Source organism: Strix aluco, chromosome 3 (genome assembly GCF_031877795.1).
Source record: "Strix aluco isolate bStrAlu1 chromosome 3, bStrAlu1.hap1, whole genome shotgun sequence".
In the NCBI taxonomy this organism is placed as follows: domain Eukaryota; kingdom Metazoa; phylum Chordata; class Aves; order Strigiformes; family Strigidae; genus Strix; species Strix aluco.
Window position 1 is genome coordinate 41175538 of NC_133933.1, and position 16970 is coordinate 41192507.

General features: G+C 41.1%; 1 protein-coding gene across 1 annotated transcript in view; it reads right to left on the bottom strand.

Moving 5' to 3' along the window:
• The window catches only part of VIT (vitrin), a 56713-nt gene that overhangs the window by 28231 nt on the left and 11512 nt on the right, over positions 1-16970 (bottom strand). The window contains exons 2-7 of the mRNA XM_074818284.1: positions 12715-12784; positions 10773-10838; positions 9618-9774; positions 7520-7653; positions 3550-3627; positions 646-726 (exon numbers count right to left, since the gene is read on the bottom strand). Coding sequence (XP_074674385.1) covers positions 646-726; positions 3550-3627; positions 7520-7653; positions 9618-9774; positions 10773-10838; positions 12715-12745 — 547 coding nt within the window. The 5' untranslated portion in view covers positions 12746-12784. The remainder of the gene's footprint in view (positions 1-645; positions 727-3549; positions 3628-7519; positions 7654-9617; positions 9775-10772; positions 10839-12714; positions 12785-16970) is intronic.

The window sequence follows — 16970 nt, forward strand, 5'->3', positions numbered from 1 at the left end:
GTGCCCTGCTCCACGCTGCTGCACTAAAAGAAGACAGAGGGCACAGTGAGTCTTCTCCTACGATCTGGTGCTGCTGGGGAGGGGAACAGGCACATCAGCCGGCTTTATACCTCAGCTGCAAGGAGCAAGGAAGCTGGGAGCTGACAGTATTAGCAGAAATCCCAAGGAAGCAGCATAGTAAGAGCGGAGAAAAGATGTTGCCTTGGTACATGTTGGCTGGGTTTCTGATGGAATCTTTAACACAAGAGGAGGGCTCTTGAGGGTTAGCTGTTCCCAGTGCTCCTGCGGGCAGGGTGCCCGTCTCCCTCACAGTATCTTCAAAGGGTTTGCAGTGCACATGCCCTGCATAGGAAATTGCCGAGAGCTGTAAAGGAGGATTTTGAAGTTCACAACACCTGAACTCACCCAAAGCACAGGCAGAAATCAAACTGAGAGAATGCCCTCTCTTCTCTGAATAGGCATATGCTCTTCAAGCACCGTTGCTGGAGTTGGTTTGGTGGGAAAGAGGCTGTAGGGAGGAGGTTGGATGGGGGTGATAAAGTGGTAAAGGGTGTTACCAGTGTCAAACTGCTTCCTATAAGCATCTGCAGGCAGTTTAGACTGGGATGGATACCGTAAAAGAGCACTGAGATCCCCAAGCCATACCTTGTTCTGATGCTTTTTCTGATGCCTTAGCAGTATCTGCACTCTTTGTAGCTTTCAGGTCTTGCTCTGGCTTTTTAGGCTCTGAAGCAAAATTAAGCACATTAGAAAAGGCAGCTTTGAAAGAAAATAATTTTAAGTCTCCTATTTAGAGACTATCGGTCCCTAAAGGAAGGCATCCCATCACTTGGCATTAGGTAGGCCAGTCAGTTTAACCAGAGAAAAAGTTATGGCTGGGTGCCTCTAGAGAGTAGTCACCCCATATTTTTGGGGCCAAATTTAGGCATTTTTACTGCCCAAAAGCTCCTGCCAATGTCAAAAGAATTTCTGAAGTGAGCAATAAATATGGGTTTTTACCACTAATAAACCAATACTCCTGAGATTAATGCAACACGTTGTTGATTTTCCCTCTGAATAGCAGCGTCTCCTGAGAATCAGTGTCACAGTGTGTGTAGGGTCTTTGGGGAATGCCAGCTAACATGCAATATTTCAGTCACTAATTCATGTTCAGATGTACTTCTTTCTTGCCTGACATTGTCAGATCACCATGGGACCAAATCCTGGATGCCACAAACTGGCTTAGAAGGGAGATTTTTTTTTGGTCCTTTTTTTATTCTAAGACTTAAAGCCACCAAAGTACTTGGAATATTTATTACAGTTCATATACTGCTACCCTGCAAAAGAATCTGCCTCTGCTTTTATGTCTTACTGAGCACTGGAGGATTTTGATCTTCCTTTTTTTTTTTTCTCTTCTTTAGTTATTTTGGTAGCATTGACCTTTTTTGAGAAATTACTCCGGGGTTAATGGTTTCCTTAAAATTTGTATTATTTTTTAAAACAACATACTTTGATTGTTTTTACCAGCTGCAAATAGTTACAATTTTGGGAAGGTTTTTCCTGCTGTGCCCAACATTTGGGAAGCACTGTAACCACCAACAGCATTTAAAGAAATGTCAAGCACTATGAATCTCTGGTATCCCTGGGATGAGGACCAAAATTGCATCTCTGACAGCTGATCAGGTCTGAAGCAGGATTTTTCATTAATCTGGCAGCAAGTGAGTGTAATCCTCAAAGGACTGTCTTTACCTCCTCCAGATAGATAATAGGTTTAAACAATGTGGTCTCTATAATTTAAATCAGAAGAAAAAGGTAGCTTTTTTAAAATTAAAAAAGAAGTAGGAAATCCTGTAACACAAGATGGCCCCAGCACCATATTACAGAGATTTTTATCTTAAGAGCAAGCTGTTTCTGACAGAGTACAGCTGAGATGGCTGGGCTGAGGTGGCAGGGCTAAGGAGGGTTGATGGAGCCAAGCAGGGCTTGAGGAAGATGGATTGTGACCATCAGATCTCTTTGCTACTTGTGGGACAGGGCTGGGCAAAACAAGGCAGTGGCATCCTCAAACACTGGGTTTGATGTAACAGTTATTATTTGTTCCTCTGATCATCCTGGATTTTCTCTGTGAATGCACAGTCTTTGTTGCTAGGATCCTAACATTTTCATTCAAACTGTTTGATTCAAGAACAAAGTGAAGGAAGCTGATTGCATCTTTGTTTTGCTGCAGGAACAGGCTCCTGGTATTTTGTTTGTGTGACTGAGACGTGGCTTGATGCACCATTTCTACACTGATTCTCACATAATGTCGGTTTTAGCACTGGTGGAAAAAGTCCTTGATTGCAGCCTGCTAGGCTCTAATCTGGCTGCAATTGTCCCTGGTCTGGTGTGAGACGTTCAGGCTGATACTTAAGTGTGGGTGCATTTGGGAATGACGAGATGTGGTTTTAGTAAAGATTTCTTAGAAAAAGCCAAGATTTCTAAGGTATTGCCTTTATTCTAGGAGTGCATAGTATTTGGGTCAGTAATTTCTGCATACCAGGTCAAGTTATATACAAATCTGTACCTATTTGCTTGTAAATGTAAAGGTATTGCAAACTAAAGGCATGGTTTTGAGCGATGCATATTCAGTCTGAACAACTACAGCTTTCAGATTTAAATTTTCAGTTGTGCAAGTAAAAGCCTAAAGATGAGGAAAGAGCTCTGTACTTTGCTTCCAAGGACCAAACAATAATGTACAGGAGAAGAGCAGAACTCTAAGTAGCCTCTGTGTGGCCTTGGATGGATGAACTGACTGACAGGTCTTGGAGTTCATGGACAAGATACAGCACATTTTGTTATACTCCAGCTCATAGTGGATAAGCTCAGAAAGGCTCAGGCTCAGCAATCAGCAAAAGAGCCATGTTTGGAAAATGTGTAGTAGTATGAGACATTCATTTTGTTTTCGTTCACACTCCCAAGGAAGAGTCTGAACACAGTTGTTAGAGGGGGCACAAACAAGTGTCATTTCAGTGATGGAGGCACTTCATGTGCACTTGAACATCATCTACCACCTGGTGTGAGACTTGACCAAAGACCTCTGAAAACAACTAAATTATTTAAACTGAGTTGAGTCTTACAGAGTAAGGTGCCGATTAAAATGGTTATAGAGTAGTTCCTTATCATATCATCCTTAGATAAAGCTGCTGTGCATTGCCATATGTGTCATTAGTATTATATTACCATTCATTATTATACTATCAACATTGAATATCCCAAAAGATAACATGAATAACATTAGGAGAAAATCAACACCTATAACCTCAAATGCTTCAGTACAACATCATGCTCACTAACAGATTTAAAGCAAGGGGGAAACTACTTGGTAACAGAATTCTGTGAAATGTGGTATGACCAAAAAATGAGGACTTCCATATGCTTAACATAAAAAAGTACCATGAGGGATTTGGATGAGATACTAAGGGATGCATGAACTTCTGTCTTGGAATAATTATATCTTTATATTACACAACTGAGAAGATACAACAAATAGTTGTGAATGGATGTAAGGGAAAGTCAGTCACAATTACTTGCCTGATTTAACAGTTGTGCTTTTTGAAGAAGAATATTCAAGAGTTGATGGATATGTCACACCTTTTCTTGGCTTTCCCTCTACAAAAAAAATCATTAGAAAGCATCACAAAATATTCTAAGTTTTCTTGCAATAAAATTCTCATCCAACCTACGTGTTCAGAATCAGACCGCACTTCTTTATTGCCCAATTCATTTTCTTGACGATTTCTTTCATCTGATGGCAGAATCTCAAAACCATGCCACTGAAAATGCCAATGCCTAAATCCAGCATCATGAAAAAAAAGTTAGAAAGCCATGAAAACACAGTTCTGAGAAGGATTTGGAGAGGTCCGTTAGTTTATTCCTTTGCTTTCAAATGGTATTAAGCATAAGGGCACTGTTCCTGAAAGATATCTGTATAATCTGTACTTAAACCCACAGCTTCCCTAGGCAGCCTTTTCCAGTGCCCGACTATGCAGTTGCCTTAGAAAGCATGTTTGATGTGGGATTCCTTTCGTCATGCACACAATGTTCTTCTCTGACCTCACTTTTGCAAGATGCCATTTCTGGCAATGGTCTTTTGCAGTAATAACAGTGAAAGAAGGCTATACTTGTGTGTGGGAACATATGGCACCTGTATTTAGATCTAAAATGAGGGTCCTGTCTTTAAACAATGAGGTACATTTCCCAGTTAAGCTTTAAACCACAAATCATTTTAGTGCTGCAGCAGATGCTGTCTCTATTGGTACATGTGGCCATGCAATTCCATCTCTTGGGGCAGTTTTTATATTCCCATATATCACTGAATGAAAAGTGTTGCAGAGAAGCCCAGTGTAGGGAAGGCTGCTCTGGCCTCTAGGATTTGGTGGGTGTAGGACTTCCAGACCCTGGTGACTGTCTCTACAAGATGCTGTGCCGTGTCATGCAGCTGGACCACCTCAGGTGAAACCTACGTCCACCTCCTGCAAAACCTGAGTCATGATGGTGATGCTAGGTTTACTTTCCTTTATTCCCTCAGTAGATTCTTTAAGAAGGTGCATATGGCACTGCGAGAATGTCAGTTGTCATCCTGGGTGATTAATCCAGAGACCAACAGCACTGAACAGAATTAGGTGCTGCAGACTGAGCCACTCCTGGGAACTGAGGGCTGTTTCCCCCATGATGGCAGACAAAGAAGGGTATATGCCAAAGGAACTGGTCATCTATGTGCAGGGATAGCCATGCAGCTGGAGAGGCACTGTCCTTTGTCCCTTTTCATGATTCTGTCTCCTTTGTTTTACTCCTCTCTGAAATTTCCAACGCCATTTAAAAACCCTAGATGAAGAAGTTAGTTTGAGTTACTAAGGAGGCCATGTTGTAAGGAGCCATTCCATTTCTCATTTACAGGGGTATAAACTGAGAGCAGCTCAACTGAAGTCAACACAGATCAGACAAATACCAGAGCTGATCTGCCAAAGACCAGAGCTGCAAACCTGAAGCCTGCTGCTGTGCAAATAAACTAGCTAGCATGGGGAGGCTGGCTGCTCCTGGAAGCTGGGATTTTTGTTCAACAGCAACTTGGATCCCATACGTGACCAAAAGGTTGGTCTGAGGCGTGACCTGAATGTGGCCCTGTTCTCTGGAGCAATGGTAATACCTCTTTTTCACTGTCTGGAAAAAGTTACATCTAGGTTGGAGTTTGCTTAATGTACTTAAAAATGGGTTTACATGTGGGCTGAAAACCTCAACTTCTGGCCATTGAAGTACAAGCTATGGGGTGGTGGCTGCTCACACTCTCATGCTTATTTGTGACTAGCAAACTCAGAGGTTTAGGACTCTATTTTCTTAACCCACTAGCTGCAGAACTCCCACTAAACTGAATGGAGTCATTCAACTTGAGTGTCAAGGCATTTCAGTGCTTGAAAATGAATACCAGCACATTTGCATACCTCCTGGTGTGCTGGCTGCTTTAATCCCAGAGGACAGACCTCCTTCCCCACTGCTCCTAAATCACGCCACTTCAACCCCTGGGCCCCCCGAGGATTCCTCTTCTGTGCTCTTTTGTGCAGATGCTCATTCACAATTTAAACATCACAGACTCTTGTGACAATATCCTAACTAGGAATAAACTGTTGGCACATTTCCAGAGTACAGTATCTCATATGGGTCTGGTCTGCTGAAAGGGAATTCAATTGGGGATAGGGGACTCAGTTCAAGCTCTAAAGCTGTCCTGAAATGAATGCCTTAAATGACTTTGTATTTGGGGAATGCTTTATGCAACTCTGTCTTTTTATAAGTCATAATAAAACCTCAACTCACCTCTTTTTGAGAGTGAGATCTGTCTACATTCAGCCTCAGGCTGCTGAGATGACTAGCACAGCCTTCCTAAGATTTTAGTCTTCTAAATTTCTCTCTAAAATTCTAAAATTCCCACATTTTCAGTAGGCATAGTGAGAGTTTTCTTCCTATTAATATATGAAATATGATATAAGTTATATGACATGTTAGATTTACACTTGAGCTAGTTTATAAACTAAGTAGTTCCACTGACATCAGTGAGAGCACTCAGCATGCGTAAAATTAAGGGCACGAGGGACAAATCTCATCATGCCTACGCATACACAGATTTCTCATCTCCTCTTACATGTGCTTGTAACTTTCTCTTGTATCTTCTTTTATAGAGTCTCATTAACTAAGAATAAAGATTTGTTACTATAAATCAAAAATCACTACAGTTTTATGGGATAACAACTGAGCAGCTGCTGAGGTAAAAAAAAAATCTTATTTCCCATTTATGTACCAGAATTACAATGTGCTGTTTGTTGGGGAAAAAACAACAACAAGCACAAGTAGCAATTCAGCTATTCCAGGAAATTCCTACTCATCCAAAATAAATCCTTCTCATAATGTGGTGTACCCATGGCAGAATGCTGTAAAAAGTGCATCCAAATATATTAATGCAAACTCTAGACGACAGTTCATTTTGGTCAGTTTCTGAGACCTCCTTTGCTGTCCACAAATTTTCACATGAAAAGAACATTTCTTTATTTTTAGTGGCTGTTCAGTTTCTTGAGCTGTTGATTTTTCCAGGAATGATGTACTTGACTAGTATCAATTGGTTGTACCTATCCTAAACCTCCAAAAGTGTGGAGCAAGAACTGACCCTCTGTATGGATGCAGAAAAAGTTAGATTTAGAAATTGTATGTAAAGCAATGTAAATTAGACCTCCTTTCACACAGATAGAATTAGTGCAAGTAGGTTTAAGATAACTTGAAGTTGGTGTAAAGGGTATCTAATTTAAAAAAAAAAATTCTGTGAATTTTGTCAGGGAATGCAAGTGAGCTGCTATATATACTGTTGGGAGAAAAAAGGAATGAGCATTAAATTGATGGATTTCCCTGTACTGAGTGGATATCTAAACTGTTTGGCTAACAGAGGTGGGGAGAATTCATAACATAGCTGGGACGCATCAATAGAATTGCTTAATACAGGATTTGCAAAAATAGAGTATGGTTATACGTGGTCTGAGATGGGTTGACAGAAGTCAGAAGTCTCTTCAGAATATGTGAATTCAGGTGTGAGCTGAGGATGCTTCAAATGGCCGAAAGGCCCTTTAGCTCCCTTAGCAGCAGTACTTACCAGGGTGGAGAGCAAGTGCAATAGGAAGACCTCCCCATCAGTACTGAGGCATCGATAGCAGGAGTTAAGGTGCCCTCAGAGAGTCAGTGCAGACTGCCGGACACCTCTCGCAGTGGGCTCAAACCACACGGGGCTGAACCGAGCACATCACTGCCAGGGTGTATGTCTCTTTGCAGGCTATATAGGAAGCCTGGAATAAAAACTGTCTCAGGTGCATTATTCATGCTAAAGCTAGGTGGGGTGGGCCTGTGGTGACTAAACAAGTCTTTAAAATGAGAAGGTTGCTTCCCCCTCTACCCATCGCTGCCCAGCTGGTCAGGCAGCAGGGAGCAGCCAGGAAGGGCAGGTGGCTCCAGTGCTCCACCACGGTACCTGACACGAGGAAGGACTCCCTCCAGCGTGGCAGTGACAGGGACCGGACCCCGTTGGAGAAGCTCCCACGGTAACCAGAGTGGCCAGCAACTTTCTGGACGAGGATCTTCCCACCTGCATTGTCGATTATACCACTGCAAGGGGAAAACATGGTGTCTGAAGGTGGAAATTCCCCCCAAAAACTTAGAAACTGTTCAACAATGCAAGAGGTATGAAGCATTCACTTTTACCTTTAAACCACGAGCTGTAGTAGAGCTGTGACTCTACTACTAAGTCTGCTGCTAAGAAATATTTGTGCTTCTTCCACATAGAGAAGAGCAGTTTGTTACAAAGTGCTGTTGGGATCTGTTTGCTCTTCCCACTGATCTACTGGTCCTGTGTTTAAGGTTGACCTAGTTGCACACAAGAACAAGCTACTGCCTTCGTTAAAATTCCTGCAAGCTTGATTGAATGACTGAAGACAGAGGGAGAGGTACTCAGAGGAGTTTTCGGGCCAACCATGTGACAGAAATACAAATTTGAGGCAAAATTCCTACTCACTTGACTTTTTCTTTTGTAAAAAAAGAATTTTTTCTTTGAGTTCCAATATGTGTTATCTGCAAAAAACTAAGCCTGGTTGTGACATCAGTCTGGAGTAAACTGAACACAATATTGCTGGAAGCTGTAGAAAACCTGATAGACTCCACGTTCGGTGCACATTAGATGGTGTTTAGCATATGACATAACATGTATTTCAAGACAAACAGAAAACCCTCAGTGTGTGCAACTGCCATGGCATCATTAGGAAAGCAGGCAAACCAGGAAGCGACTGCGATTCTAGAGGAGTGGTAGGTCTGGTAGTAATGACACAGTGCAGGAAAATGAGTAATGGGCAGCAAACAGTGGTGAAGAATATGTTAGAGCTGTAGCTTTCTCTGATGATTACAAGAAGCTGCTGGCAAAATAACTGCAAGGTAATACACTGTCTGCAGAAATGCAACATATAATCTAACAAAGCCAAACCCAGCTGGCAAAAGAGGGAAACTGAAACCCTCGCTGCAACAATACAGGCAGCCAGCATTTGAACTATGGGGGAAATTGCAGTCGCTATCACTGTTTTGCAGCTTCCCTCTGAGATATATTCTGTGTGCAAAGACAAACAATTTCCACTGTGCACTAGTATCTGAAGGAAGAATTTGTCATTTGAAAGCCAGACACCTGTCAGTCCTCTTCCCAGCCAAGGGGCTGAGCAGAGCTGCAGCCAGGAGGTGGCAGCCCTATGCACACAAGGCACGTCGGCCTGTGCGCTGTGCAGTGCAGAGGTAAAGTATAAAGTCCCAAAGCCTTAACTACTCAACTTTACTCAAGATCCCAGTTATTTCACAGAACTAGAAGCACTGCAATAGCTCAAATAACTGCGAATGAAGTCAAGTTGTCAATCAGGCTTTATAAGTTCTTACTGCATTTTCAGCTGAATGCACCCTGCCTCTGCATCCTGCCTACAGTTATGGTGTGTTTTAGTTTGTGAAGTTATTCTCTGTTAAAATTCTATGCACATTTTTTCATGGCTAATAAAACTCAGCAAAATTTGTGTTGTAAAATTTGTATTATACATTTTCTTGTCCAGTGTCCTTTTCCATGTCAGGAAAGCAATTATTCAGACTTTGATGTCAAGGACAATTAAATTCAAATCTGGAGAACCAAAACCAATATCAGAAGGAGAGTTATATATATTCATCACTGGTGATATGTCTATTTTTTTTCTGAAGCTTTATTACCATCAGCAGCAGCAGCTCCATCCCTATCTTCCACTTGAATAATAATAGTACAGCAGTAATTTGCTATGCATGAATGAGAGATCTGCAAATCTCAAGACACTTCACAGGTTGAGAAACATCTTCAAACGTAAGTGATTTCAATAGGAATACAGGATTGACAGCACTTTATAAGACTGGATCTGTTGCATCACACATGGTCTTTCTCACAGGTTTTCTACTAGAACAGCAGTCTGCAATCAAACCTACAAAGCAGTGGGAACTTTAAAGGGTTTGAAAAGCTGAGAGCTCCCTACACTGAAATAAGTTTTATTTGAGTGCCTTGCTCATTTAAACTCACTTACCTGTGAATTGCAGCATTGCACACACTGGAAAAGGAAGCATAAATGTCTGTGCCATAAACACGGTATTTTACATCTTGACATCCAGGAGGGCATTTTGCAATGAATTCTGGATTGATTATCTTCCCTGCCTTGACATCGCAATCGATCTGGGGCACATCTGTGAGTGCAAAATCTCGATAAAGTCAGACTGAATTTTTCATAGCCGAGTCATCTTGTCATGAAACAATGAGTAACTGAGTGACGGGGATGCCCTCCTCTTATACCTTTGTATCAATGGTTTTGGGATACAAGATGTGTCTAAGTATTCTGCATCTACAATATAACATACAATAAGCCCTATACTGAGGGATGTGGCTGTAACTAGGGATGGAATGAAGAAGCCTGAGGATATTTCTGACCTTCAATGTTTGCTTCTCTGATGGAAGTATCCGTTATGACACTTTGCTGGAGAGAGAAAGAAATGTAGTCACCCAGGCTGTGGTAAACATGTGGGAAGAAAGGGGTAGGGGAAGAGGTGGCTCTGAGTCAGGACCAGGAAGGACTGTGCACACATGAGGCAGATGCTTCCCAAGCCTCCTGCTGTGCTCATATAGCTAGCTCCATGCCATCTATAACTCCAGGCTGCAGCCATAGTCCCTTATATTGTCCTTAATTTTTAAAATTATTTGCTGGGTACAATTTACTTCGAACAAGGAGTTTAAGTTCACAACATTGCAGCAGGCTTGTTTGTTGACATGAGCGAAATAACCTGTGGACAGAAATGCTTTTATAGCGGTATAGCTGAAAGTTATACATCCTAGTGCAGAGGACATGCACCACTTGTCTCATGCTAATCAGCTACATATGCTTTGTGTTACAGCAGGTCCATTTCACATATTTATGTCTCTCTGTGAAAACCATAGTGCTTGCTTAGATCCTTGTCTGGTACCTAATGACCTATGAAGACACATTTTAGTAGTGAAGTACACACTTTCCCCTTTACACCCGTTCAGTAGCACACACTTAGCGATTTCATTTCAGTAAAAGAATGTTAGTTAACATATGCTCCCATTGACTCTGCAGACAACTGTGAAGAGTTACCAGAATATAACCTCACTTTGCACTTTTTTTATGCAACAGACATGTCTGCTGTAAAGCAGCCAAAAATACACTTACATAGCTTAGCCTTTTTCGTCTTCTTTGTGGCTTCCTTAGCTGCATATGTACATATATGAAACACACCTAAAACAAAGAAAACATAGTATGAGAAAAAGGGGGACTGTCAACATCAGTCACCACAAGCTCCTGTGCATGAGATCTCCCAAATTTGAATCAACAGGTTGAAAAAATGAAATGGGAATATCTCAGCTACGGCTAGGTTTCTACTTGTTGGTTAACGTCACAGTCAAGATGGCAGCTACTGTGTTTTTTGAAGTGGATTAAAGATCAGTTCAGTTCACACATTCATATGTGGAACTCACTATCTAAAGATGCCATTGAGTCCATGTGGCCCAGAAAACCATGAAAAGCCCCAGTATTTCCACAAGCAGTGGAAGCTTTGCAATTAGTGTGATAGAGATATCTGTGAAACAACATGCTCTGTGTATAAAGCAACTGGGAATTTAGGGAGAAAAAGTCCTTCTTAACAGTCTGTTGGGGAGTTTATCCTGTAATCATGCGTTGCAGCATTTCACTCGCTGGTGGTAGTGGGTATGGGATACTGGGCAGCATTATGGACTGTATGAGGTTCTAGTGTGGCATGTCCCACTATCCTGTCCCAGCAGGGGCACTGTTTTTCTTCAGTAAGTAGAATTATGATTTGAAAAGTGTAATAATAAAAGAGACATACACTGTTATGTTAAAACATACATCACAATATATGCATGTAGCTTACCTTGTCAGGTTTCTTGCTAAGTGCATGCCATACAAAAACTTTTAATTCTCTGTGCTTATAAAATAAGCACACCTATTACAGGTAATAACTTCATTACAAATATCTTGACTTTCCTATTCATATTTCCTTTCTCTGAGCTTTCAGAGGGAATTGAAACTCTCTGTGATGTGTTGGCTGATCCTCTCATCATTCATTAAGTTAATCTTACTAGAATATGCAACAGCAGTCTTATTTCTTTCTTTTATGCTATTCTCCCCCTAGACTGGTTGCAGAGAGTTTGCAGACTTAATCATTCCTAGAATTTGCTCAAAAGAAAAATCAATCTCACAGTGTCTGAAGTGACAGTGTATAGATGCAGTACTGGAGCCTTTTGTCACTGGTGCAGTTGTGTAACCAAGGCAAATTATAGTTAGAAAAAAAGGGAGAGAACTAGTGGAAAATAAAGTGCAAAGCCCCAACAACATGCAATATTAAGGGCATAATTTAATGTGGAGAAACTAATTTGCTCTTTTAGTAAAGACAGAGCAACTACATCGGTAGCTATGAATTTGAACGAAGAGTGCTATCCTGCCAGACTTGAGGATCCTAGCTAGAAGGAATATTGCCTGGCAATATCATAATTAAAGTTATACAACATCTTTAGGCTATGTGGTGGCTGGATCTCCATCAAAGGGAGAGATGTAAGTAAAGTACACTAAGAAATGGTGCTTGATCAACCAGAGTGTTCAAGTAAGATGAACTGCAATTTCTGGAGTCTCTACATACTCCCAAAAAGCAAGATCCTGTCTGACTGCCAGGGAAAATAAAATAAGACACATTTATAACCTTTTCCTTTTAGCACCTTCTTGTTCATGAAAAGAGCAAGAACACAGAAAAATTGGGAAGGGATGCTCCCATGTAAGAAACAGCTAATTTTTCTTTGGAAGGAATCTTTACATTTCAGACATTTTTCAGGTCCAACTGTGCCATCTGATATGGACTACATGTAGCTAGTCATGTACTTAGAGGTATCTGCAAGTAATTAATATTGTTTCTATGCCAAAGTCAAGAAGTTTGGGTAGTCCATTTCTGAAAAGCTGTGCCAAGGCTTACTTCTCCTGCCATTGAGAGCTTCATCAGCCATGGAGTCCAAAGGGAAGAGAAAAAGCCAGCAGCCGTTGGTCAGTCAGGACAGGAGAGTACAAACCCACAAACTACTAATTGCAGTACATCAACTGTACTTACCAAAGAAGGTTGCAATGACTGTGGCCTTCATGGTGAGTAAAGCAAAATCTGTTTATGTCAGTAAGGAGCACTGAAAAGGAAAAGAAGAGTACATCAGGCTGCATTCAGAGGTATCGCAGATGACACTGGAACGGTGGGGGAAGAGGAACTGTGCACTCTTCTTCAATCTTTCACAGTCCTCGCACGTTGCATCCTCTTCTCATGCTTTGTAGAAGCAGCTGATGTCCTCGGAGGAGATGGTGTTTGGGCTGTGGCACTCCCATGGACTAATTTTTTACTTCTGTCCAAGATTTGCCTTTTTTCTCAGGAAATCAAGATTTCATTCCACATATTTATATCTGAAGCCAGTGGCAGAAAAGGACATGATGGGTACGGACATTCTCTGACAGCTATTCAAGTTCATTCACTACTCTTCTAAGACATAATCATAGAATTGTACTGTCTGCACATCAGCCGCACCATGTAATCTCAAAAGATACGGGGAACATAAATCCGTTCACTCCTGAAGGACATTGCGTAAAGTATCTTGCAATCATGCAATTGTTTGTGAGCCAAATTACTGGTTTCTTTCCTTTTCTGAGAATGTGTGTGTGTGTGTGCGTGCATGCATGAGCACCTGAGATTAAGAGGACTCTGTCAGAACATCTGGACAACATTTCTTTCTGGGACTTCATATAGTTCCTGACCCCCTGCTATCCTTGAAGCTCTTGGCCAGGCTACAAGAACACAAACTTATCAGAAGTAACCCCTCTCAACTTCTCCTGAGCATCACCTCCCATGCTGCTTTTGCAGTTATTTGGTGATTGTTGAGGGAATCCTGGGATGGATGCTCATAATTAATCTCAGTCATTAAAATACTACAAGATGCTTGATAAATAGCAGAGTAAAAAGTCTGAGAGGGATAAAATATTTGTGTTTTTTCCAGGAAAAACTCAAGGATCAAAATAAGCTTGATCTTCAGAGAAACTGATTACATGTAAATGGAAATATTTGTACTAAAATAAAAATTAGCTTGCTATCAAGGAAGAAAGTACATGGAATGTTAAAGCTGTAGATGATCAGGGGAAGCAAGATACCTGCCTATTGGAAAAATGGCAGTGGTAGATTTCACAAAGCAATTTGTGTACTCAAAACCAGAGCTTTGGCTACTCCAGAAAGAAATTTAGACTGACAAGGCAGATACAGGAAAGAGACAAAAAAATCTGCAATCTGTCTTCATATACAATGTTTCCACATTTTTTACCTTAATTGCTCTTCTCTTTCGAGCAAGTCAGGTGCTTCTTGAGTGAGGATGACTAAAATAGTATGCTAGACTAAACTGAGTTCAGCCAGTTCTAGGTCTATATAATTTATAACCCTTTTTACATGGACCAGCTGCACCTCCAATTTTTGCTCCTGTGCAATGGTTAGAGAACTTCAAATGCCAGGACATACTAACAGTATCACTTCCTAATAGTACTATGTCTTTCCTTAATGATCTCCCTAAAACAGCCCTCCTACTAGGCTGCTAAGGCTGAAAGCAACAGAGTTTGCTCAGAAGACACTGAACTGAATCCTGGGGGTGTAGAAAGTGGCTGAACATGGTGACTGTGTCTTTCTGCAAAATGATGGACAGTGCAGTTGAGATGACCCCAGATCATACAAGCGATAGCAGCAACAGCAGTTATGTGGATATATTCTGCTGTCACTGTTAGTTTCCATGAAAAAACCTTGTCCATCTCCTGGAAGAAAAAGCCATTTTAGGCATTTACTGCAGTGTATGTCCACTGTGAAGCGCTAAAGGAAATAGCAACAAGCTGTAGAAGAGGGTTCAGAGGAACTTAGCTCAGATGTTTTTCTCTTCACTTATATGTCTCAACCCATCATGACATCAGAGGTATCAGAAAATTGCCCCTCAGAATGAGTTCTCACTTCAGGTCAATCCCAGAAATAGAAGAGGCAGCATAAGAGTTGCAAGTCATTTTCAGAACTACCATGCACCATTAAAGACGATACTGGCACTGACTTAGGCTTTGGAAAAGGCATCTTAATATGAGCATTCCCAAAATCTGCAATGAATAAATTCAGCAGCGGCATCTTTATTTAAAGTCAGAGAGCTGTGAGAATTTGTCCTGACAGTATTTGGCTCGGTGCTGAGGTGTTTTCGTCTCCAGTTTAATTAGACTAGAAAAGGTCTGAGATGGTAAAGGACCCATGTAAAAGCCAGCTTCATGGGTGGGTTGCTGTGTGCTTTGTGGAGACAGTCCAATGCTACTTAACTTTTTCTGTCTCACGAAATATATAACCACCTGTAGCACCAGTGCTGCGCAAGACTTCTCATTGCTTTCTGAAGGCCCTGCCATCCCCACACCCTGCTGTCCCCAAATCAAGGCTAGCCGTCCCAGGAACCATCCCAATCCTCTTGGGTGGCACTACCCCGGTCTTGGCTGCTATTGCAATCTCTACATGGTCTGCTGGTGTCATTGCTTTTCAAGGCAACAGAAAGTGGACTTTTTTTCCTAAAATATTATTAATTTCCTGCAGAAAGAGGCCAAGACATCTGAAAGGTGTTCATATGTAAAGCCTGTCGGGGCAAATGAAATTAGCAAACCCCTTACCTTGCAATAACAGATATTTTATCAATAAGAGAATTAACAGAAGCATTCTGACAAGGCTGTTAGATTTACTTAACAGATTTGTTGTCATAGCTACACAAAAAAGCATCTTATTGTGGACTGTGTACTTTTGCTGGTGCAGTTTATACTTGTATCCTGATGGAAATAAATTATAATAGTAAAGAAACTTTTTTTTGCCACTTTATTAATTTCTACATTAGGCACTGGCATGCCAGGAAAAATGCATAGACATCCTGTGACACAGCTTTGGTGGCAACGCTCTCAAGGGGGGTCCTGGCCTTCAGACCTTGGGCTGTCACATGGGGGAAAGTGCAGGAGGATTTACACTGCCGACCATTAAGTGTCTGGCTTAGACGCTCCAAGCTTTCCGTTGTGGGAAGTCTGTGTGCATTCATTGTATTTGGGGCCTAAGGAGTCACCTGATTTAAGCCGTATGAGATCTCCTATGCTGTGCACTAGCACAGCATCCACTACTTCAAACTGGTAAAGGGAACAAAGCCTGGAATAAAACAGTGGGGGTTTTTGTTTCTCTGGGAAGGAAAGGGAAAGCAGGGCTCCAATGCATGCATACAACAGGCTTTCTAGTCCGTGTAGATCCACTGGGAGGTTTGGGGATGTTTTATCTGTAGATCAAGAATAATACTTTGCTATTAAGTACAAAGCTATTGTTCTGTTACCAAATGAATAGATCCCATTAAAACAAAACCAAAAGTTTCTACTTTGGGTTAGTCTGGAGTATGCATTTTGCTGAGATTTGTCCTTATCAGATTTCCATTAATGCAGTGTTTGCAGTCCCAGTCAGTACTGGTAACTAAAGACCATTCAGTATTAAATCTCCTAAACTGTATGCTGGATCTTTGTTTATCAGAATACATTTTCCCATCTGTATCCTTCAGACTGCCATAACAGAAGTTACCTCATGCAGGTAAAGCAGTTAAGTATATACATTATATTAACATGTGCTTAAATCCCAGCTAAATCAAGTACAAATGCAGTAAGAAGCACCTCTTCCAGTGTTTACCAGTGCAGATCCTATTTTACCTTTTAAAATGAAATTTCTATTTGAAAGAATGTTAATTACTTTTTCCTTACCACAAATATTTGAAAAAGCTTTAATGTTAGGAAAGAGACAGAGTTAGCAAACTGTTATTTCTGCATATAAAATAAGATTTTTATACTGACCTTTTATTAGCAGCTTGACTTTTATAAAGATCTGAGAGGGCTGCTACGTGCTACAAACAAACAGATGGTTTAAATCTGTATAAATTGTCACTGTATGGCAAACTATGACATTTTCTGATGGAAGTGTATGTTTTAAGTCCTTAATCTTTGGTGTCAGGCACTGTTGTCCATTCCACGTGCAAACCGAAATTCTTTGTTGGTGCCACGTGCTTTGTCTCTGCAGGAGTAAGCAGTTTATTTCCTGTAATCTCCTGTGCTGCAGAAATTAATTTGTGTACTTGCTTTGTACCACAATAGTGTGTGTTATTGTTCCCCTTCTCAAGGGGTTGTAATATTGCAGCAGCACTGGCACCATAAAAAAACAGAAGTGGACTTTGTTTGAAAGCTATCTGAGCAAGTAGTGTGGAGTTAACAACATGATCTCTAAGGACTGTGGGTTGAGTTAAATATGTGCCCTTT